At 38.2% G+C, this 24,388-nt stretch overlaps 1 protein-coding gene across 2 annotated transcripts; it reads left to right on the top strand.

Annotated features, from left to right (window-relative positions):
* The first annotated feature begins 8,288 nt into the window (after positions 1 to 8,288).
* LOC582039 (KAT8 regulatory NSL complex subunit 1) lies at positions 8,289 to 23,642 on the top strand. Of its 2 annotated transcripts, XM_782015.5 has the most exons (7): positions 8,289 to 10,803; positions 11,121 to 11,923; positions 12,511 to 12,595; positions 13,571 to 13,851; positions 14,999 to 15,157; positions 17,115 to 17,521; positions 22,410 to 23,642. In XM_782015.5, the coding sequence occupies exons 1-7, from the start codon at positions 9,137 to 9,139 to the stop codon at positions 23,133 to 23,135; spliced, it is 4,128 nt and encodes a 1,375-aa protein (XP_787108.4). In that variant the 5' UTR covers positions 8,289 to 9,136; the 3' UTR covers positions 23,136 to 23,642. The 2 variants fall into 2 exon arrangements, with proteins under 2 accessions (XP_787108.4, XP_011660574.2); XM_011662272.2 differs by lacking the exon at positions 14,999 to 15,157.
* The last annotated feature ends 746 nt before the right edge of the window (positions 23,643 to 24,388 follow it).

Below are 24,388 nucleotides of genomic sequence, written 5' to 3'. Positions count from 1 at the left end.
CTAGTGTCATGTATATTGTCGTTTCTTCGAGTGGTGTTATTGATGATCATTTTGACTGCTAAATTGTGCAGTAAGATAAACATTGTCTAGCCATATGCATTATGAATGATACAGCCTAATATGAGATAGAAAATGTGCACGTACCTGTACTTTTACAATTTGGGTAGTGTCTATAATTCTTGAACGAATTCAGTTCTTACTCAAAAACAAATTCTTGTTCATTTCTTAGAAAGTTTTAATTAGGAGTGGATTTGTCATCACATTTTTAAAAACTTAGCATTGTCTCAAGGAGGTTTCTCATTTGAGCTTGCAGGCAATATCTCCAACTTCGAAATTTTGTTGTAGGTATTCACATGCAAATTGAAGCTGTTCTGTGCGTGACTCTATGGCCGCTTTCCTGGGTGACATAATATAAAACCTTTCAACACATACATTGAGTATTTCTGGAAACCCTTCACCTTTTCTGCTGCATGCTTTTCTATATTAGCGTATAATATGTGAACGTGAATTTATATGTATATAGTAAAATTAACAGGAGGAAAAAAGGTGAAATGCTGACGGTGGGGGGGGGGGGTATAAAGGACACATACAGCAGTACTTTAACAATGTACTGTATATTTTGACGGATCCATGCAGGAGGGACGGGTATGCTGTGGGGTAGGGAGAGCGCACAGCCTTTATTTTGAAAGAGAATTAGGGATGGCAAACATGACTGTATAAGGCTTTCCCCGTTCCCTCTGTTATTTTATGTCCATTTCCACAAACCTTCATTTATAAATTCGGGGCTTCTTCTTTGTCAGAATCCCAGACCGTCTTCTTTAATAGGCGAAAATGGACGAAAATGTATACTTTAAGTTGTTAGGAGTCTAATTCATCTGCCTCAACAATCTATGAAAACGATTTTTGAAAGTGTACCATCGAGAAAATTGTAATAGGAACAGTGACAAAAAGTCTGTTTCCCACCTCCCTGGATCAATGTTAACTAGACACAGTTTAGGCGGGCAGGTCTGATCGAAGTTAGACGATTGATAAGGATTCTGAAGAAAGGTGATATACTGCCATCTACGTTTTAAACTGTAAAACCATTTTCATGCACATGTATTGAATGACGCACCCCGTATGCACCCAATTCAGAATGATATAATATGCATAATTTTATAGTCATTATAATGATAATTTTCACCAGAATTGCGACTCTTTGAAGGATCGCAAGGCGCATAAGATACCACTCTGACAGTATTTATTTTTGTAGTTAATCTTATTTTAGACGGATAACAAGATATCCAATATTATTAATGACTTGCCAGTATATCACAATTCAGTTTTAAAAGTCTTGGCCTCTTTGTGTAATCTTTTTACATTTATTTGATTTTTCAATGAATGGTGGTTAGGCTCCGTCATCAAACTCACAACAGATGTTATAATTAGAATTTTCTAATAGTGTGCAGACCTTGGTAGAATCAACCATAATAGGCATGATATATTTTGTTCTCCAACAAGTTTAAATTTTACCGGAATATATCGGTATTAATTAGAGCAATTATATAACCCAAACTACCCAACATGATTTACGGGGTATCTGTACCTATGATCATCCATTACAAATCTGAAATTCAGCCGCCAAAGAGTTTCTCTTAATGTTATTACCCCCCAAAAGGAGAGTCAGCTCAGTCCAGGAAGATCTTCCTGATCAGTCATGCAATAGTGTCTGACAGTGAAGTCTAGAAAGTGAACGGCTTTCCTTGCATAATTTGCATAATAGGACACTGATAATGTTTAAATTTCACAGATAGGACATAGTGAATTATTTATCATTCTTGCAAAGTTTTACAGAATTTGATGTTGGCTGAAATGGGACATAGTAGACGATAATTATAAACAACATACGAGACACTGTACACACAATAGAACAACAGTTACTATGCCATTGAATTGGCAAGGATGCGGTTTCGAATGACGTCATGGAGAGTCCAAAGTGCAATATTCATGAAAGCAAATCCAGAAATATTTTCAGAGAAAATTATATAGTGTAATATTTTTTTTCTCTTTTCCTCATAATTTTATCATACTTCTTTTTTGTCATTCCTCCATATTTCGATATTTGTTGACCTATTTTTTATTATAGTGTTTTTTTCTTCCTTCTTTCAATTTTTAGAGTGAATGGGCTTTTTGCTTCATGTACGCCTTCCTTTTCCTCGAGCTTCTTTTTCTTTCTTTTTTCTCTTCCTCTTTCTCCTGTTCTCTTTCTTCTTTTTCTTCTTCTTGTTTTTTTCTTCTCCTTCTTCTTCTTCTTAAATATTCTTCGTTACATTATAATTATTGTTGTTGTTGTGATTATTATAACTGTCTTCGTTCTCCTTCTTTTTCTCCTCCTCCTCCTCCTCGTCCTCTTTCTTCTATATAGGCCTACTCCTCTTATTCTTGAGGGCTAACTATCTGTTTCCCTGATTATACCTACATAATTATCTTTTCTATTTCCGGCTTCCTACTATTTTTGGAATTTCCGTTCGAAATTGCAATGTGGGATATGAAACGAGAATCTTCTTGATGAGGACGGTGTGTGTGTGTGTGTGTGTGTGTGTGTGTGTGCGTGTGTGTGTGTGTGTGTGGAGGGGGAGGGGGGGAGGAGGGGGGGGGTCGTGGAGTGTCGGATGGTCTGCAGCAGGGGAAGGGGTGGTAATTGTCAGGAAAGATAATTATATATCAATATTGTTATTTCGTTCTAATTAATCCTTCAACCATGAGTTTTTGCTGGTACTGATAAACATAATTATAGTAAAACGTATTCTTTCTTCTTCGATCCTGACGTGCCTGAAGTAGCTATATTACCGCTGTGAAGCACTAAAATTATTGATAACTCACGCGTGCAAGTTCAGGGCACAAAGGGTCCTTCAATAAAGGCAACGTGGGGGAGAAGACATAGATACAACTATTAATTTTAGGTGTATGACCGTTGGATATATTCGTAAATAAGGCTGTGGATTGGAAGGCAGATTTCTCTCGATAATTCACTGTATATAGGTCCTATGAAAGGAAGCAATACAAAAAGTGGAGTGCTTCGTACATCATCGAATAGAGGAATCTGGCCGTCGAGCTGCTAAGAAAGGCCAGCAATGAAATGCCTGAGATTGTACTTCTATCTTACTATGTTACTACTATACTACATGTTAAAAGAAGGCTTTGCTACTTCAGCTAGAAGGGATTAGACCACCCAGCGAGCCAGTGAGGTCACTGTGACAGATGGCTATCTCATTAACTCAGCTCTCATTTAACATAAGAACAAGAGGATCATGGGGGACCAACAGGCACCGATTGGGGAAGTTTTCTATATAGAGGGAGCAAGTAGCTACAAGTAGGACAGTGTGCCTTTAAGGTTAATAAGTAATAATAATAATGATAATAATTCTACTATTATTTCTTTCTCTTTTGTTTTCCTTCTTCTTCCTCTTCTTCTTTTCTTCTTCTTCTTCTTCTTCTTCTTCTTCTTCTTTTTCTTCTTCTTCTTCTTCTTCTTCTTCATGTATTTGGAATGACGTATAGTTATGCACCCCGTATGCACCCATTCAGAATGATATACGTATAATTGTATAGTATAATATACCAGTAATAATCGCTTTTTCACTCAGCGCCGCAATCGTTTTATTACCATGATCTCTCATCAATATATTATACAGTCGATTGGTACCGGTGACGTAATGACGTCGTCACTAATTAGGCATCACACTGTCGAGAGGAAGTTTCTTATGCATGCAGGGTCCACTACTAAATACTGGTATTGTTACCTACAATATGGTGACGGTATACACTTTTAGTTCATCACTTACATGTCCAAAGGAGCCTGACATCTTCAAAATGTGTAGTACCTCACTCCTTATAATTTAATGATAAAATACCAAATACGTTGCATCTAGCAGTTTTAATCGACGATTTCGAGAATACTGTCACTCCTCGACCCGGGCTACTTAAAAACTTGAAGTTGGTCTATGACACTATAATTACTGATAAGTTTCGAACGGAACACATTAATGTACTCCAATGCAGTTTTAAAGTTATTTTAAACCAATATCATAGGCCTCTACAATTCAATTATGTTTGGTTTTAGTTTATAGTCCCTTTCGTTGACAATAATGGATTGATTTAAGTCTGGAATAACTATTATCAGACACAACTTCCCTCAAGGGCGTAGCCAGGATTTGGGATTTTGGGGAGGTGTTTTTGTTGCCCAATTCGTAAGAAAATATTTAGTGGCGAATAAGCGGAGGGGGGGGGGGGTGGGGGTGGGAGTAAGCACTAATTTATTTTCGTTAGCTCAACGGGGGGGGGGGGGGGGTGAACACTCCTTTTTTTTTTTTACCTCCTCAACATCCACCCCCCCCCCCAAGTTGAGCACAAAAACAACATTTTGTTACTTCTTTTTTATTGCCAGGGGGGGGGGGGCATAGATAAAACACAGATAAAGGATGTCTCTAAAATTCTAAAACACCCACCCCCCCCCCCCCCCCCCCTCGATACGCCAATGACTTACCTACATATACAGCCTTCCTGCTCAAAAGGCAACGAGAGAAAAGTAGTATTTTACCGTAAAAGGATACTACCACAAACTGGCACTTATACTTCTCAATGGATATATTTTATACAGGATATAAATTTGCATCGTCACGATGCCTACACGCTCCGTCAGTTTCTTTTTGATCTCGAGGTGTGACGCAATCATTATTTTTGTTCACACGATTGTTTGCTCTGCCCCTGGGCTGTTAATCAATAAACCTTTTGTTAATTACATTCTAGTACATGACTATGTATATACTGTACGTTCAGTTCCTATCGTTTTCCAGATTGAAGGCCCATCATTACAACGATTAACTCGTACCTCTTTATAGTTCTATATTAAAATAAAAACTATAACAAACTCTAGCTTCGATGTAGACTCTCCTCACATTTTGCACTCCTTTCTTGCTTATTCAAATCATCTATTCATTTGCAATTTCTTCCACTCTCCCTGTTTGTTTGGCTCTCTCCCTCTCCGTTCTCCTTCCCTCTATACACCCTCTTTTGTCTGCCTCTGTCTCTGTCTGTATCTCTCACCATGGATTCTCCCCTCTTTTCTCACTTTCTTGATTCATATATTTTTTTAATAACTAACTCAATGCACATGTCATGTGCATTTGCATGGTATTAATTCAGTTTTACCGACTTAATTTTCTTATTTAAAATGTTGATTATTTTTTCTTCATTCGTTTCACTTTTTGATCAGGTTGGTACTCTTTTAAAAACAACAGAACAATACAAACAACACAATAAATAAAACAAAAAACAAACATACAAACAAACACACTAACAATATAAACAACAAGCAAACAAACAAACAAAACAAACACCAACCAAACAAACACCAACTCAATTATAGAGCCCGGCCTATTAAAAGACATACAGAACTCATTTATTTATTATATTTATTTATTTATTTATTTATTTATGTTTATATTCATGATGTTTATTTATATATTTATTTATCTAAGAAGCTGATTCAATAATACAAAAACAATATCATTGACTTTAATAGCTCACATGCATGGTTTCACTTTCAGTTGTGCCTTCTTCTAACTGGAAGACATATTTATTCAAACCATGCGTATGACGATTTTGATTATTGTTTCACTCAGCGCTGGTTACGTCAAACTCGTGCTCTGTAAGTTCCTTGAAAATTGTATGCATGTACATGTCCCCATAGAATATTAATGACAATGGGCTCTGAGACAGTGGCGGATCCAATTAATTTTACCTTTATTTGTAAACAGAAAAGAAAAAGAAGACGGGCCCCTCTCCTGGTGCTCAAGGGGAGGGGGGGGGGGGGGTCGATTTTCAAATTTTCGGGGGCAAAAAAAAGAATTAGTGCTCATACCCCCCCCCCCCCCCACTGAGCGAAAAATCGCGATTTTCAAATTTTCGGGGGCAAAAAAAAAAAAAAAAAAAAAAAAAGTGCTCCTTACCCCCCCCCCCCCCCACCCACACCCCACCCCGAAATACCGCGATTTTCAAATTTTCGGTGGCAAACAAAAGTAGTGCTCCTACCCCCCCCCCCCCCCCCCCGCGTTTTTTCACCGGCTGGATGTTTCTCCGCTAAACATTTTCTCACGAGTTGGGCCCCCTCCCCTACCGCCGGCTGGATCCGCCCCTGTTCTGAGAATCCTCTCTTCAATAACACCTTAAATGTTACTTTTAATACGGATCACCTACAATGTTATTTAGGCGTGTTCTAACTAAAACAGCACCATTATCACGCTATCAGTCAACAGTTGTGTGTATATGATTATGACTATCACCATTATACAAGTCATGATCAAAACCGAGCCTTCGGAAACGTTGTCCTCGTCACTCTATCTTCCTTTCTCTCCTATTTCTTTCTTTCTTTCTTTCTCTCTCTCTCTCTCTCTCTCTCGCTCCCTCGCTCTATCCCTATGTCTGTATGTCTGCAGGCTCCCTCTCATCTCTTGGCTTTGTATAAATATATAGCAATAGCGGATATTAATTTTAGACATGATCATGCTACATTGTTAAACGATTGGAGTGTTGTACTTTACAATGATATTCAGCTAGTCTGCAAACACAAACTTTTTTTTATTTTTTATTTTATTTTATTCATTCCTAGCTCATTACAGTAAAAAAATAAAGTTTTTGTTCTTTTTGTTCTTCTTAATATTTAGTTGTTGTTGTTTTTTCTTCCCAAATCTAGTATTCATTTGTTTTTGTGCTAGATTTTTTTTTTAAGATAATGAATAAATGGGCTGTAGGCCCTGGTTATTGTTGTTGTTATTTAGAATAATTTTGTAATGTATTCGTTTAGAGTATCCATTTATTTCTTTAATTATTATACTATTATTACGTAGTTCTGTGTTAAATTTGAGTTGTTTTGTATTAAATGTGATGTTATGTTATGTACCTGTATAATGTAGAGCTTCCTTGGAAACTCGCAGGCCATTAAATTTATTTTTTGGCTTGAATGGAACTTCCCTTCTGAAATAAAACTAAAACTGTAAACAAAAAGAAAAAAGTCTGACTGCATTGTGTTCGTGCAAACCAAATTAATCGTGCAATTTGTAAATCCAGAACATACAGGGACAGCCCTTCCTCACTCATATCCGGGGGAGTTGATCGGACTCGGAGGGGGGGGGGGGGGGGGGGGGGTAGTGAGCACTCATTTTTTAATTTTTTGGCCCTCGAAAATTTAACAAAAAAAAAAAAAAATGAGCGCAAGGGGGGGGGGGGTCCATCGTTTTTTGGTCGGGGGAGGGGGCCGCCCCCCCCGGGCACCAGCCCCCTGGATCCGCCACCGCTACCCACATCACCTTGTCGAGCCATCAAAATTCATGTAGGCCCTATTTATAGAATAGATATAGGGTCCGGGCTCCTTGCCCTACTCTCTCTAAAAAAAATCGAGGGAGAGTGAAAATGTAGTAAAAATGTGCTCTAGTTATGAAAACAGCTAGCATCTTCCTTGATGGACCGATGCAAGCACGACTGGGGCGGGACTGGGGTCGATTTACACGAACTTGCCGGGCTATCAATGATGATTTAATTAAATATTTCTACCATTTAAAAAAAAACACAGGGATCAGTTATCAACTGTGTAGGAGAAAAAAGATTTTGGTGATAATTAAAGTCTACCTATCCAAAACAAAAATCGTAACCAAATACACTCAATGACTGGCCTAATTAGAATTAAATTATGAGATAGAAATGTGTGATTGGCAATGCTTTTAGGAGGCCTTTTCACGAGCCTTTTCATCGCGGTTTTTACAGCATATTGTTCCCAGTTACAACTGCCTTCCTTTTTCGTTTGAATAATTTCAGCAGCATTGTTGAGTGTCATTTTAAAGCTATATTCGAACATTAAAAAAATATTATTTTCACTAAAAACTAATAAAATGTTCTTAGATTCTGCAAAAGTTTGACTTCGTATCGATAGAGCGCGAACTTGGTGCTCTTTCATTACTCAATTTTCCTCCCTCTCCATTTGTCACGTTTATGCGACATAATTTGTACTAAAATACAGTCTTTTGTCATTTAAATGTTCTCATTAAAAAAAAGAGTAATAGTCAATCTATTAAAATGTTGGATTTCAGTTATTTGATAACGTGATATAGTCTAGAAGATGAATGAATCACTTTTTGAAGGGATTTCCACAAGGTATTATCCGTAAAATCCAATAGCTGCGATCAGCCAATCACGCAATTCTTCCTATAGGGGGTAGCCCAATTGACGTATAGACAGATGTTAATGAAGTCGCCTGCATTTTTTTGTTGTGGGAATGGAGATCAATGCCTGAGCACGTCGCCATATTACACGATTTTTTTTTCGGCGTCATAAGTTGGGCCATGGAAGTCAATAGATGAATAATGTGATGCGTGTACTTGTGGACTCATTGATTATCCATACGGAACATACAATATGATGTGAAATTTTGTGAAGAGCCAGGAAATATGTTGGTCAATTCGGAAAATAATGGGTGTAACCCGAATGCACAGATCGCTTGATTGTTCACGAACGTGGAACCTGGGGTCACGTGGTGCTGATTCTCATTACCGTCCATGTTATGATTCCTTGCGAAACGTTCGGTTCGTACATTCGTCAGTGCAACGTTATTTTAAAGTGAATATCATCTTTTGACTACTGAATGACTATCAACATAAGATCCATTTTAAGATGAGAGACCTTCACAGTTAAAAACTGATGGTCATTGAGTTGAGCTTTTCAATGTGTGTAGCGCGGGAAATATCAGCATGTTGGTCCTGTGTCACGTGTGGTAAATCGCTCGGGATGCGATGAAAAGTGTTATTGTTTCCATTATTACGGTGGACGCATCTCCGCTTAGCTTGCTTGGACCGATGTTTACGAGTGCGGGCTAAGTTGACTACTCACCCTCATAATTCTCTTTGCTGTTGACTATTTTTACACTCATACTGTGAATAAACTTATATTCGTGTGATATTTTAAGGAAATACAATTTATTATTGAGTTTGACCGATACATTTTTGAAGCTATTCAGCCATGTCCTCTGATCAATGGCGAGGGTAACGCTGTACAGTGGTGCCGTTCCCACGGTGCCCTGTCCGCGTAGCGCTTCGCTTCCCCTCGCATGTGGTCACAGTTCCCTCTGAGGCTATGTATGGCTGCAATGGCTCCGGCACTGACTGATGCCGCGGCTCATACAGGCTCCTTCAAGTTGCCAGCTTCGCCTGCCAACCCAGGTAGCAGTGGTGGCCTGCACTCAAATCCAAATCAGCCAACAAGCCCAGACTTACCCTCACTAGCAAATGGTCATTCTCCAGCAGTTCCTGGCATTATTGGTAAGCATTACTCGCCTAGCCCCACGACTACGCGATTGAGAAATCACGAGGAAACTCCTTCACCAACTTGCTTCACCATTCGCACCCACTTTCTGGAGAATAATAATCACACGGAAGGAGAGACTGTGACAAGGATTTCGGAGGAAAAAACTTATCGGGAACTGCTTTCGTCAAACCATTGTAAAGCCAAAGGCCCTATCAAAAATAAGTTGAATTCATTAATTTCCACCATTGGCTCAGGCATAGATCTGGACCTACTAGTTACGAATGGTGAGAGACATTCAACAAAGCAAAGCATACAGAAAACAATGAATGACTCTGCCGCACCCTTGGCACAGAAAGAGGTTTTGAATGATAATCACCCTTGTACTTCATCAGCATCCAAAATGCCACCTTTAACAATATCTGCTACTGGAAGTCCCAGTCCAACGGGCGCAAAACATTCTGTTGCTGCTCACATTGAAAATATTAATATCCGAGACAATGGCGATATCAGTGAGCATGGTGAGCTTGATACCAGTGATACATCGAGCAGCTCTTTATCAAATGACATGGATAGCTCATTAAGTTTATCACTGTCTAATGCACTAACAACAGATACAAGCCTCGAACAAGTTGTCGATGACCCTCTCGATGCCAAATCAGATGATGAAAGCGATTCAGACGACAGTAGTGTTGATCTCCCGGCAATCATTCCTGCAGAAAAAAAAAGTGAAACATGTCACAGGGTTGAAGAAAAAGAGAAAGGAGAATTAGACCCTGGTGTCGATAAGCAAGAAGATGAAAGAAAATGTAGTAAATCTAAACAGGCACGAATAAAGGAGGTAGGAAAATCAGTATTCAAGGTTGTGATTGATAATGGACAGACTACTGATGAAGAAAAGAAAGAAGTCACCAATTTGGGTCATAAACAGTCAAAACAAGAACATCGAGCCAAGTATTTGATGGAGAAGTTGCGAAGATTAGAGACTTGTCATGTTGGATCACGCATATATCAACAAATTGGGTCCTTTGTAGAGTCGAAACAATCCAGTAAAGAAGCGGCTAATTCTGCTGCAAGTAGTACTGTTACTTGTGAAGAATGCCGGAGGAATCGTCTCCAGACGGGTAGCAGACCTGGTGTACTCCCTAGAAGTAGTTCAAGCCATAGCCACACTTGTCCTTTACATACAAATTCTTCTTCAGACCGGCAGAGACATTCTGTGAGACCATCATGGTTACCAGCAGGAAAAAGGACTAAGACCAGTACACATATTTCCCAGCATTTACGGGAAGGAAAGCAGGCATATCGAGAAGTCAAATCCGTCACTGGAAGACTTCGAGCAGGCCTTGGTCATGTTGAAAGTACCATAGATTCAGATGTCACTGATAGCAGCTCAGGTGGGGAGAGTTGTGATGAAGGGGATGACAGCTTACCGCAGACCCAAGCCTCTCGTTCATTCCACAAGATGCCTCTGTGAGTATAAGTTTTAAAGAAAGAGTAACAAAACCTGGTTCATTTCTGTGTCAACATGTCACACAGAGGGCGTGGGTGTACTGTCCCATCTCATTCATTAAATATTGATTCAAAACCAATGATAAATGACCTTTTTTTTTCCTCAACTAATTGATAACATTTGTTTTCTTCAAAATTGAAAAGGATACAGTTGTAGGGAGGGAGCAAGGGAGAAATGTGATATAAAGATATTCTAAATTTTTGTATTCTTCTACAATTGAAGCCATCAGAAATGTAATTTGATGTTATTTTCTTTTTCTTCTAATCCTTCATCACAGTCACAGACGAGCATCATGGAAATGGGCAATGGATCGGTCAGCCATTGCAGCCAGATGGACTTGGCTTCAAGCTCAGGTTTCAGACTTGGAGTATCGCATCAGGCAACAAAGTGACATTTTTCGTCAGATTCGGGCTACAAAGGGAGCTGTGTCATTGGGAGAACCTCCATCACCAGAGGAGTATCTCAGAGCCCAGGCTTTGGCTCACAGGACAGGTAGAAAGTTATCACCTCTTGAAACAAAGATTGTGTTGTTAGAAGGATCTCACTCAATGTCCCCTTCAAATCTGTCAAGCTTACTCAGCAATGTTGACAAGCAAAGTGCAAAACTAAAGCAGAGTCTTCAGAACTGTATTTCACCGACGTCGACATCATCATCAACATGTTCAGATAAAACATCACCAGCCAGACCAATGAATGGTCTAACGGACAGCGCAACAACAGTTGCAACACCTTCATCTCGATGTGGGATGAACAGTTCACCCAGCTACTCTGGGGTTGTAGGACTAGACCAAGTTGCAGGCTCTCCAATACCCGTAGAAGAACAGTACTGTGCAAGAACTAGACCTGTGAGACCATTCCGGAAACGGAAACTTATCCGGTCCACTGGTTTATACCAAGTATGCAGGAAGGCCCAGAAGCTTTCTACAGTTCAGTGTGGTTGCTTTCCTCCTCATACCCCTTGTGTCATGTGTGGAGGACGGTTCAACAATGTGGAACAGCATGACGCAGATCAGATCCCATCAGATGAAAGGGTGGCCAGCCTTGAGTATGCATTCCATTCAGTGTTGTCTTTCCCTGAAGGTGAGTATGGGCAAAGGTGACAAATTCATGTCTTATGGAGGGAAATGTAATGATACCTTTATTCATTGTGGTGATGATATACAAAAGAAACTTTCAACTTTCTCTCAAGATGTCATTCAAGAATATTGCGTAATACAAAGAAGTCCTATTTCGTAATGTCATGAAATGTTTCATCAGCATCTTACATAATGTATGTACCAAAGCATCCAATGGACCTTGAAAGGATGAGACAGATGGAAACATTTTGAAGTGATGACCCTAGCACTTATAAAGTCACCATTAAAAGAATGGTACTAATTTGTTCAAGGTGTTATTTTTCAGAGACAAAAAGAAACATCCAACTTTCTCTCAAGATGTCATTCAAGAATATTGCATAATAATATAAATAAGTACTATTGTGTAATGCCGTGAAATGTTGCATCAGCATCTTATGCACCAGAGCATCCAATGGACCTTGAAAGGATGAGACAGATGAAAACACTTTGGAAGTGACGGCCCCAGTACTAATAAAGTCACCATTAACAAATAAATTGTAATAATTTGTACAAGGTGTTATTCATCATACAAACATTTTGTTTTTCTTTCAGAAATTCCATTGACATTGCACTTTGAGTCTCTCCTGAAAAGTGGAGCCTGGCAAAGGAAACATTCAGCCAGATCACAAGGAAAGAAGTAAGTTATACTACAGGTAGTAGCTTAATTAATAAAAGTTTAAGCTTGAACCCATTGTCTGTTAACTTTCACTGGTGGGCAGAAATATAATTTTCTGGAAGAATGTGCTCTTGGAGATCACTTATACATTGTAGAGTTGTTTGACATGCTCTGATGGACACAGATCCGCAGTCACTTCCCTACCCTAGGACTCCCCTAGGAGAATTCCTTACTGTACCCCTTGACCAAATACTGCACCTAACCTAATCCAACATCTTTGATGAATTAAAGCCAGGGACATTTTTCACCAGAGCACATGTCAGACCACCACATTTTAAACACATGTTATACTAGTATTAATACATGACACACTGGAGATTACTTGGAAAATGATCTTGAGGCTGTTGCAGATCACTTCTACATTTTGATGGAACTAAGACATGGCCCAAACATTTGATTTATCTTCTTAATTGTTTAATTTATTATGTTTTTGTTTTGCATGGTGCTGCAGTCTTTGGCTAGTTTACTTGGAAGTCATAGATCAGGCAATGTGGCATAAATATTGCATTTTGCCCTCCCCAGTCACAATCACTATTGAAAGAGGAAGTAAATACTAGAAGTAAACAAGTGCAATATTTCCTGATACCTGTAAAATTACTTCAAACCACAGTATGAGTACATGTATGCCATGAGGGTAGGTAGTTGCATGTGTAAATCAGTATGAGCAAAAGCAAGATCGAGTTCAGCAAAACTGTATCACTCTTTAAAAAGAAATATTGCTAAGATACAATATTACTCAGGGTTTTTGCATGCTCCAGTTTTTCTTCAACAGATTTGTCAAAAAAATTCATTAAACAACGTATTTTCAGACTTTTTAATGTTAATGTTGTGACTTACAAATGCAGTAATATGAAATATCAAGAGATTTAGACAACTTTAGACAATGAAAGTACAAGTATCATTATTGACCAGTGTTTTATCCCTCTCAACCCAAAGGAAACATAACCGGCTGCCAAACAGATCCAAGGTCAAGTTGCATACCAAAGATGGCAGACTCAAGAAGTTCCGTAAGAAAGAGAAACACCAGCAGAAGCAGTTGACAGTCAGATCAGGTGGGGACCCAACAAGAAAACGAGAGCTTGTCACCAAGAAAGAGGCTAGGGACAGAAATGTGTACCCACAGGAGGAAAGAGTAGAAAAGGAAGAAGGATCAGCAAATGAGGAGGATGATGATGCTGCCAAGTCAAGAAAACTCTTGCACAGATTAGCAAGGCAGAGTAAGTAACGTTCAGCAAGTTTATTGTAGGTAAAACAATTGATTTCTGCATGTGAGACACAAGTATATAAAGTTAACTCTGCATAACTTGAGTCCCAGAAGTCAAATCAATGTTTAGGACCAAACTATGCTAAACGTGTTCTTTATACTTCCTGAGTCAAACTATTTTTTACGGTCTCAACAGACTCAATTGACTTTGTTCATACCTAAAACTTGGCTTGTGCAGATCTTAGAGATGGCTTGGTGGCTTACTGAAATTTCATGCCACAGTTCATTCTCCAATGAAAGATAGTAGTAGTATTTTCATTCCTGTTTGTAAAAATCTGCTTACAAAACAGTGAATTTCTCAGAGTCTTTTTCCTCAAACATGTATGTTCACATGTTGAAAAAAAAATTACAACAGGGATTGTAGACATGACTACCCGGTATGTATGTTTGAGAAGAACACACTGGTAGAAATTCAATATGTTGAAGCCAAAATTGATGTTTAGAATCAGAAATCTATCAATTGAGTCTGAAATTAAGAAGGCAAACATTAGCATGAACTTTAATTATTAAAAAAAAAATGCACAAGCCAAGTTTGTGGTATGTATACATGAACTAAGGATGGAGGGGACAGGAATGGGGTTTACTCTTCAGACTTATATCTAGAGGTGTGACAATTTTATTTAAATGAAAAAAGCTATCCAAAAAAAACATATCATAAAATAGGAAAAGCACTGACTTGGCAATGTTTGGCAGGTGGCATAAGTTCCAGGTACATAATTTGAGTAAAGCTAATAGCCTACTAGATGTTTTGGAAAGTTACATGTTCTGGTGAAGGATACTTATGATTTTATTGGAGATTTACAGTAATTGTTAGCAAAGCTCTTACTGAATTAGTAAAATATGACAAGGTAAATCTGGAACATAAATCTGGAACATAAACTCCTGTGTCTTATATGGGTTTTCTCCTAAAGATTGAGGTATGGTCTTCAAAGACTAAGTTTATGTAAAATATGTAATAGTTACTCATTCTAAATTTGTATTTTGTAAAGGATGTATGTTGTAGTTTACATCATGTCAAGTCAGGTTTTATTTTATGTTTGCATGATAGTGCATGAAATTTATTATTTTGTTGGTGCATGTTATTCCCTCACCTTCCACAGAATTGAAAGCCCTTCGCCATGTCAGAAGTGATAAATTACTGTCCCGTTCCCGATCCCAGCCAAGTTCTGTTCCTGGTACTCCCAAGAATATGAAAAGCTCAGACTTAAGACAGTGTCGAACTGAAACCAAGAACCGACGCACGTCTGAATTAGCAAATGGTGAGATTCCCCATCTCTGCCCATGTTCTTGTGTTTGTGCCTCTGCCAAAATTGGGCTTGTGACATCCTTTTTGAATTTGTGCCAAATTGTTCAAACTTAGAGTAAATTAACAGATTTGATTTATCAGGATTCTCAGTCTGTCCAAATGCTTGGTTACCAAGAATTTGACATTTCATACTTTTCATACACCATGTACAGTATCTGCTTCTTGGCAATAATTTACAGAATAATTGATGATTCAACATATTTCATCAATCTGTATGAGCCAACATTGGGTAAACTCTAGAAACAAACAATATTTTAACACCTTGAACTTGGCCAAAGTCTATTATGAATATTTCTGACATAATTTTTCATGAGAAATGAAAGTAAGAAGTCTTGTACCATGTTGAGTACATGCACATATATATGTACATTGCTAGATAAAATAATATCGCAATGTGAATACTTGGTCCTTAAAAGTTTTTGGTTTTTTGTCCGTCCCAATCGATTGACTTCTTAAACTTGACAGTTCCTTTTTCTTCTTTTTTTGGTAGCAAGTTCTTTATTTTGTGTAAATTATACTTGTAGATTGCATGTCGAGAGATGTGGAGATGTTATGTTGTACATGTATTTGATTATTTTCCCCTTCAATTAGATGGTAGCCTATCCGATATGCGTCGGGCTTTACAAGTAAACTAATCGCGTTATGGAGACTGACATCGGCGCGGACGTCGTCCTATCATCACTGGTGCATGCGAAAAAGTTTTATTTTCTTTTATGTACCATGTTTCGTTCGTAGAAAATCTATGAACCCCCTGTAAAGCTCTTTCATGAATATTTATGTAGCATGGACCAAAATAGGCCAATGAGCGATGAGGAACCTGGCGATGATATTTGATTGGTTGAATCAAAGTGATCGATTACCAAATAAGGCTAGTCTTATGAATCATGCATGAAAATACGCTCGTCACACATACGATACACATATATGAATAATGATGAGTTCACCAGTGATGATAGGCACTCAGGCTGACGCCCGCGCCGATGTCAGTCTCCATAATGCGATCAGTATATTTGCCATAAAGCCCGACGCATATCGGATAGGCTAATTAGATGGTGGTGTTGTCTGTTTCAATTGTTGCTATTTAACATGAAAGACCTTGTCACCTTTAGATATTATAAACCTTTTTTTTTCCTGTTACGTACTTAGAACCATTTTCACTTACTGTAGAAAGTTATTTTTGTTCATGGGCATTATTTTATTGTGTAAGCAATTTCTTCATGAAATCAAATTTCATGTTATTGTATTTTTATGAAGCTGTAGTTTCCAATGCTTCATTTGAACTTTCCATTCTTTATTTTTTGTTTCTCACTGATTTCAGAGCTCTGCCACAACAATAGATAAACACGTAAATGAATTAAAGAAAAAGAAATTAACGTAATCACTACAAGTATGTTTGAAAACAGGTTATACATAGTTTGTAAGAACTGAATTAAAGATAAGAGAAGACTTAATAACTTGTACTGAAAATAAGAATCATAGTTTTAAGTAGGCCTGCAATCATTCACATTGTTAAAGGGTATTGTGGACTTTTTTTTAGTGAAATGTGTCCTCTAAAGTTGACAAGGATCTAACACTACGTGCCATGATTTCACCACGAACCTAAGGACCTAACTAACATTGACTTATCGTCTCCATTCGGTTTCCAGTCCAGGTAAATTGTTACTTTTGTAGGGAAAATTCCAACACAATTGCCCCATCTGTGACCATAGAAAGCATGAAGAGTCCTTTACATTCAATTGATAATCTGAAAGATTGACATAATATATTCTTGTTATTATTAGAGTTTTAAAAAGACTTTATTTTATGGATATTTGGGCACTGCAGCATGAATAACAGTACTACTCATAATTCTGTAATGATAATTTTGAACAATGCAAAGCTAATTTTTTTTCCTATTCATTTTACAATAGCTGCTTTGGAGAAGAGTAGAGAGAGGAGCATGTCTCTGCCCAACATTGAAGTTGGAGACCACAACTCTGCACCATCTACCCCTGCTTCCATTGAAGCCAGGTCACCTACACAGCACCTGTCTCACTCACTCCCGTCTGCATCTCTTCATGGTATTCTGCGGAACAAGAAGGGGATGGTGGAATCTTACGACATTGACAACATCGTGATCCCTTACTCCATGCTTGCATCAACGAGGGTGGTCAAGCTGAACTACAAGGAGATAGTTACACCAAAGTGGAGAGAGCTAGACATGGACGAGTTTATGGCCAACAACCACAATGAACATCAGGAGAAAGAAGAAAGTAGAACAGAAGATGAAGAAAGCAGAATGGAAGATGAAGACGAAGAGGAAGAGGAGTACTTTGAGGTAAGGGCTATCCCAGCTGTAAATTTTTATTTTTTGGGAAAACTGCAAGGGCATGTATTCTAGTATCAAGACCTAATCACATTTCACATTTATGGAATTACAAGGTAAGTCTGCGTTGATCTGTACATCACAGTGCAGTTGCAGTTTTTAAGCTTGATTACATCTCTTGTATGTGCAATGTGTACAAAATAAACAAAATATTTTATGTGAAGGGGAATCCACATTCACATACATGATCACATGCACAGTGAGCCTCTTTTGCCCTGTGCAAAATCCACCTGAATTTAAATTGAGCTGCATAATAACATTTTGTGTTGCCTTGTAGGAGGGCTTCACAGGAAATCTTTTTACATGAGACCAGGATTAAACTGTATGCTCGGGGCTCGGATTGTGGGCGCTTGTTAGTGTAATGCCCTAAGTTTAATTAAGTTAATTCATTGTCTAAATTTTACTTTGGTAATTCCTCAGCTTTAAAAAAAAAAGGCATAATGTAAAAGGTGTCCAAATGCCTCTTTAGACTAAGTGCAGCATATAACACCTGACAAATGTTATTGTACTAAGCCATCAATCTCAAATGTTAGTGTGTTTACTGTTTAATTTTCTGTGGAATTGGAAACATTTACCATTTTCATGAAAGAGAAAGAGAGAGAAAAGAAATGGCAGATTAATCCAGGCACTATGGGGTTTGCAACAATGTCCACGTGGTACACTTATTAAAGTTAGCAAGGCAGTAGAATGCTTGGGGTAAAGAGCAGCACAAGGACACCCAGCAATATTACTACAGTCGCTATTCATGAGTCATAGTTTTTCATTGATTACTCATAACACTAGGAAATGTTCTTAAGACGGCTGCATTGTAGAGTGATGCAAGTTTACATAGTCGTTTTACAGTGAAGGAAATCCCAGCTAGATTAAATTCCTTCAGTCAACGGAAAAATCATAAATTATGATGTTTGAACCCTGACGAGAATGGTGTTTGTTTGTGGCTTGTCAATAGAGCATTGAGATGATGCAGGTTTTTAAAGGTTGGGTTGTATAATATATCTGCTGTGTGTTAGTGTTAGAATAATCAAAGAAATTTTTAATGGCACAGTAGTACAGTATGTCTGATTCAGAAGTGACAAAGTGAATACATGCAGTTGTGTATCCTTTTCAATGTAAACATGAGCAAAATTAATTTTCAGAATTTCCTTCTCAACTTTCAAGTGATTAGTTTTAAAAAGAATGTAAAAGGAAACTTTACCTGTGAAATGATATTTTGTGTTCAGTTTAGGGATTCTCACCAATCTGGATTTCATTTTAGTTGCATTGACCCCCTGTAATTGGCAGTTTATGGGTCCAGGGCTGGTATTCAATTCAATACTTCGCATAAGTAAGAAATTTACTAAGTAAATGGCTAAGTTAAGTAATTGACTTATCTCGTATTCAATTCGCATTTTAGACTTATACTTACGTAAGACAAAATCTAAGTAAAATACTTACTGATAAGCATTGTGACGTCACACGGTCAATCAAAAGTAATGCGCAATTGATGCATTGCAATAAATGCGCGCTGATATAATTGTGCACAGGATATAATACTGCGTAAGAAAACCATATGCCTGCCAATCAAGGCCTCCAAATAATTGGCTTAAGTCTGGTATGGAGTTCGCTTAGATTTAGAGTAAAATACTTAGCTAAAAGTGTGAATTGAATACCATAATTGGCTAAGTATTTTATCTAAGCCAAATACTAAGTAAAAAGCTTAAATTTTGTACTTAAGTATTGAATTGAATACGGGCCCAGGACTCCAGGGTGAATCTCTACTGGCCATGTGTAGTAGAGCCCTGATGAAGGATAATCCTAATAGGCCAGGTCACACATGGTGACACAAACAAATGCTTGGGTGCTGTGTTTATCTTCTCAAATGTTCAATCCTGTGTAGTTATTTTACAGAGATTTTTTTGCTACTACCATTGAGATGCCTTTAAAGATGAAGTTGAGTTCTGGTCATGCGATTGCATTGTGAAAGAAACGGTGTGGAATCGACCAGAAAAGGTTGATCATCTAGCATATAAGAAATTGTGTGTATTGCAAGGTTCTGGAATCATCAAAATGATAAGAAATTTGGCCAAGTCTTGGTAAAGTTACGACCACTGTACACAGAAAGATGTATATGGGACCACACGAACACGTGGCGTGAAAAGAAAAAAAAACCTACCCCTGAGTTTTACGATGTTACATGACATATTTAAAATATGATGGCATTTGAAGAGCCATGCTTTTCAGGGAACACGTCTTATCTGATGTTCTTCCACACTTGCATAATAAGAATGATAAAGTTCACAAATTATTTTTCACCTCTTCCCAGAACTCAACCTTCTCTTTAGGAATCTCAGAAAGGTGACATTAATCTTACATCTTACGTCATTTAAGGAGTCTCAAAAGTGTACGTTAATCTTATGTCTTACGTCATTAAAAGGGATCCTTTAACAATGTTAAATCTGAGATACACGGTCCTACGTGTTATCAGTGTCTGTGATATGGTGTAATAATGAAGCCCTAAAAAAAATTCCACTTCAAAATGATCCAAGAAGTGCCTCAAAAAAGTAAAAATCTTTGATTGGCCAGTTTTACCATACTCGTTTTCCCCAAAAGACTGTAGTGTTATGAAAACTAGTGCTGCGACGAGTAGTCGAATGCTCGAGTACCCGTACGGTTGACAACTACTCGAGTACGATTTCTTGTACTCGAATATTCGGCCGCAAAAAAAAAAAATCCTGGTCACCTGGCACTGTCCAGGCCGACGCTTACCCGTGCCAGGGAGAGCGGGAGCCGCTGGCATGGTACCGTCGGTAAAAATGTTTCCCAACTCAAGCCCTGTCAAACTCGCCACTCAGAAACTGGGACCAAATGTCCGGATTTCTGTTTGGACTCGGAGGAAAATGGATTATTCTGCCATCTTTGGTTTTTAAAACAGCATTGTTTACTGTTATTATTATTATTATTAAATCGACGCCTTCAACTGCAACTCGAAGTAAAATTGCATGCGTTTTCGGCGATGGACTTGGGATACTGCTCCAGTGGTATGGTGGGGGCAAAAAAAAAAACCTAAACCCCCCCAAAAAAATTTAAAAATTAAAAAAATCAACAACAAAAAAATCAACAAAATTATAAAAAAATCATGGCGTCTGAATATTCGAGTATTGGCTTGTAAGCCTGGGAATGTACTCGGGTACCTCATTACACTGTTGTGCACAGCCTTAATGAAAACGGTTTTCAAAATTTGTAATTCCAATCATAAATATCTTGATAATCAGACAGGTGATCGGCTTGTAAAAGTGAAGGGGTTCCTGACTAACCTAAAGGTTTATAATTATCATTTCAGCATGAGCTAAATCCAGAATTTTGTTTCAGAATCTGAGACAAAGTTACCGGATCCCTTTAAGGAACCTCAAGAAGGTGGACATTAATCTTATATCTTACGTCATTACTGGAGTCTCAAAAAGTGTACATTAATCTTACATCTTACGTCATTTAAGGAGTCTCAAAAAGTGTACATTAATCTTGGATCTTACGTCATTTAAGGAGTCTTAAAAAGTGTACATTATCTCATGTCTTATGTCATTTTAAGGAGTCTCAAAAAGTGTACATTAATCTTACATCTTACATGTACGTCATTTAAGGAGTCTCAAAAAGTGTACATTAATCTTACATCTTACGTCATTTAAGGAGTCTTAGAAATTGTACATTATCTTACGTCTTATGTCATTTAAGGAAACTCAAGAAGGTGTACATTAATCTTACGTCATTTAAAGCACCATCTGAAATAGTTAGGACTGAAGGGATTAGACCTCCCTGCATAGTCACCGACAGGTGGGCATCTCATCAAATCAACTCTCTTATAAGAAAAAATGGGATCATGGGGGACCAACGGTTACCGTTTAGCATTGTTTGCTACATGTTTTTAGAGAGCGCAAGTAGCTATAAGTAGTACAGTCCCGCTTTAAAGAGTCTCAGAAATTGTACATTGATCCTACATCTCTACCAGCAGGTCTTACCTCATTTAGGAATCTCAAAAAAGTGCACATTAATCTTATGTCTTGCATTGTACCTCGTTTCAGATGAGTGGGGGGAAATACCAGTTTGAAATTGTTAATTGTCATTGTCATACTATGAGATACTTAACGACTTTAGTGTAAATCATGTGTGATGAATATATTTTGGCGGCTTACCAACACCGTTACAATTAGATTCAGGTTATTCTTGTGAGGCTCGTTATCAAGTCTGTTCACAACCTTCATAAAACCCATGCAGTCACTTTAAAGTGATTGTCTGAAATCTACAAAAACTTGCTCCATGTGTTTATGATGACATTTTCTGGTTAGTGCCTTTTCAGTAGTGTTCACATTTTAAGAATACCATTCCTAGCTTGGTTAATGATGCATATTCTTTTCATTTATAATAGACCAGTTCACGGTTAGCACATCACTGCAATGACCCCGAATATCCACAGATCTTCAAAACATGAAGACGTCCCACTTTGTACATTTTGAAATAATCACTCCTACAGCGATATATAGATAGCCTTTGTTTCCCCTTTTCAAAGAATACTTCCACCTGTATCATGGAGTGCATTGAATGTGCATGAATGAATAATGATCACATAACTTTCATGAGCACGCATCCAGTATTACGTCTCCGTGTATTTCAAAATTTGTTCTGCAATGACCTTTATCTGCTCATGCTCAGACTGCAACCGTGAACTGGCTTATTGTTACCCATACAAATTCTTTTTGTTTGTTGGTTGGTTACTACACAAAGTCATTTTGAAGTTGATATTGAACTTTTATGTTTTGTCACACACATTTTAATTTCCCCTTTCTTTTTACCTTTTTCAATCTAATAGGAAAACCTGTCGGATGATGAGTTTCTTGAACGCCACGATCCGTGCGAATACTCAGAGAAGAAGAAGTTTATGGTAGTGAGCCATGTGGATCTTGGCATGCCTGGCCGAAGATCCAGACGATCAAGGAACAGTAGCATTGGCAGTGCCACGGACCCTCTGTCTCCAGATCTTCATATAGACCAGTTGTCAACAGGTAGGCAATCATCGACATCATCTCCAACACCTAGTCCATCCCCAATTACAACTCCTGACCAATTATCCAGCAGTACCAGCAGTAATGTCTTCAACCTTAGTGGAAGTCGGTCGCTGCGTTTCAGTGCCTTAAACCGTCGCAGATCGTCAAGTATGAGTGAAGTGCAAACACCAAATCAAGTCGTCGAAGGCCCTGTCCCTGTGAACGAATTGACTTGGGTAAAAAGGCAGTTTCCTCTGAACAGCATAGAGATTGAAGAGATATCCACGTATCCCTATCCAGAATCAGAACCCTCGACACGACCCAGCTCGCGTGCTAGCAATGCCACACATTCAGAGAGCGTGATATCCAGGACAGAATCGCAGGAGATGAATCTCTACATGTCGGATGGAGAGAATTCAGAAACTGAACCAATGGAAGTGGATGATCCAAATGATCCAGAGTGGACAGTTGTGGAAGATCAGCATCGACCAAGAAAGCTGGAAGGCTCAACAATGAGTGAGAGCTTGGTTATGAAGTTTGCCAAAAGGTGAAAGAAAGTAGCCCAATCAGATTTCGATTTTTCTGGTTATGGGCTTTGGCGTTCATGCAGGTGATGGTTAAAGTATTTTATTTTGCACTTGAAGCTATATTGTGCACGGTTTAAAAAAAAAAATTATTGTGTTTTGCACATTTTGAGTAGCGTTGGTATGTGTTAGACCTGACTCTATTGAATCAACTACAGTGAAACCTGTATATAAAGACTACTCAAGGGAGACCAGAAAATTGGTCTGTATTGGTAGGTAGTCTTTATGTTCAGGTTCCGTTAGTACATGTCTCAACGAGAAACCGTCTTCAAGGGGGAAAAAAATATAGTCTTTAAAGACAGGTGGTCTTTATATACAAGTGTTAATTAAAGCAGGTTTGACTGTATATAATTACACATTGAACAAAAACCAGGTAGAATCCAAGTTTGAAAACATGCATTATTAGATCTGTCCTTATCTTGCATTTTGGGGGTGGTTACTTCTATTGATCATTATTATCAAAGGTAACATTTTCAAACGATAAATAAAGCACCTTTACATCAGCATCATTCATTTCAAATGTTTTCTGCATTTACATGTATGTGCTGACATATCAGGTACATGTATTCAGTGATGATAATGAGCAGAGGGATTTAAAAAAATCATGTTTCATTGTACACTAACACCTGTGAAGATTTTTCAAGCTTCGTAGTGCTAATGTTGAGGAAAATGATTGTTTGAGACTTGCCTACGAACTACCAGGTTATAGTTAATTGAATATAAGGAATACATGTCAAGTTAAAGCACACGTCCTGATTCTATATACCTGTGTATCATTAACGTTACTCTTAACAAAGTGTTTCCCATATGGATTTTTATGCCTCCGCCACCGAAGGTGGTGCCGGAGGCATCATGTTTTCGGGTTGTCCGTCCGTACGTCCGTCCGTCCGTACGTCCGTCCGTCCGTCCGTCCGTACGTCCGTCCGTCCGTCCGTCCGTACGTCCGTCCCGTTTGACCGTTATCACAATATCTCAAGAACCATTTAAGATTTAAACTTAAGACTCGGGAATAGTATTTATCACCATAGGAAGACGATCTGATTAGATTTTGGAGTACGTAGGTCAAAGGTCACAGGTCACAGAGGTCAACTTATGAAATTCCTTGTATTGAGTTTGTTAGCGCGATATCTCAAGAACCATTTGAGATTTAAACTTCAAACTTAAGGATAGTATGTATCACCATAGGAAGACGATCTGATTAGATTTTGGAGCACGTATGT

This window comes from Strongylocentrotus purpuratus, unplaced genomic scaffold (assembly GCF_000002235.5).
Source record: "Strongylocentrotus purpuratus isolate Spur 01 unplaced genomic scaffold, Spur_5.0 spur5_scaffold_6, whole genome shotgun sequence".
NCBI classification, from domain to species: Eukaryota; Metazoa; Echinodermata; class Echinoidea; order Camarodonta; family Strongylocentrotidae; genus Strongylocentrotus; species Strongylocentrotus purpuratus.
This window is presented reverse-complemented; position numbering and strand designations above follow the sequence as displayed.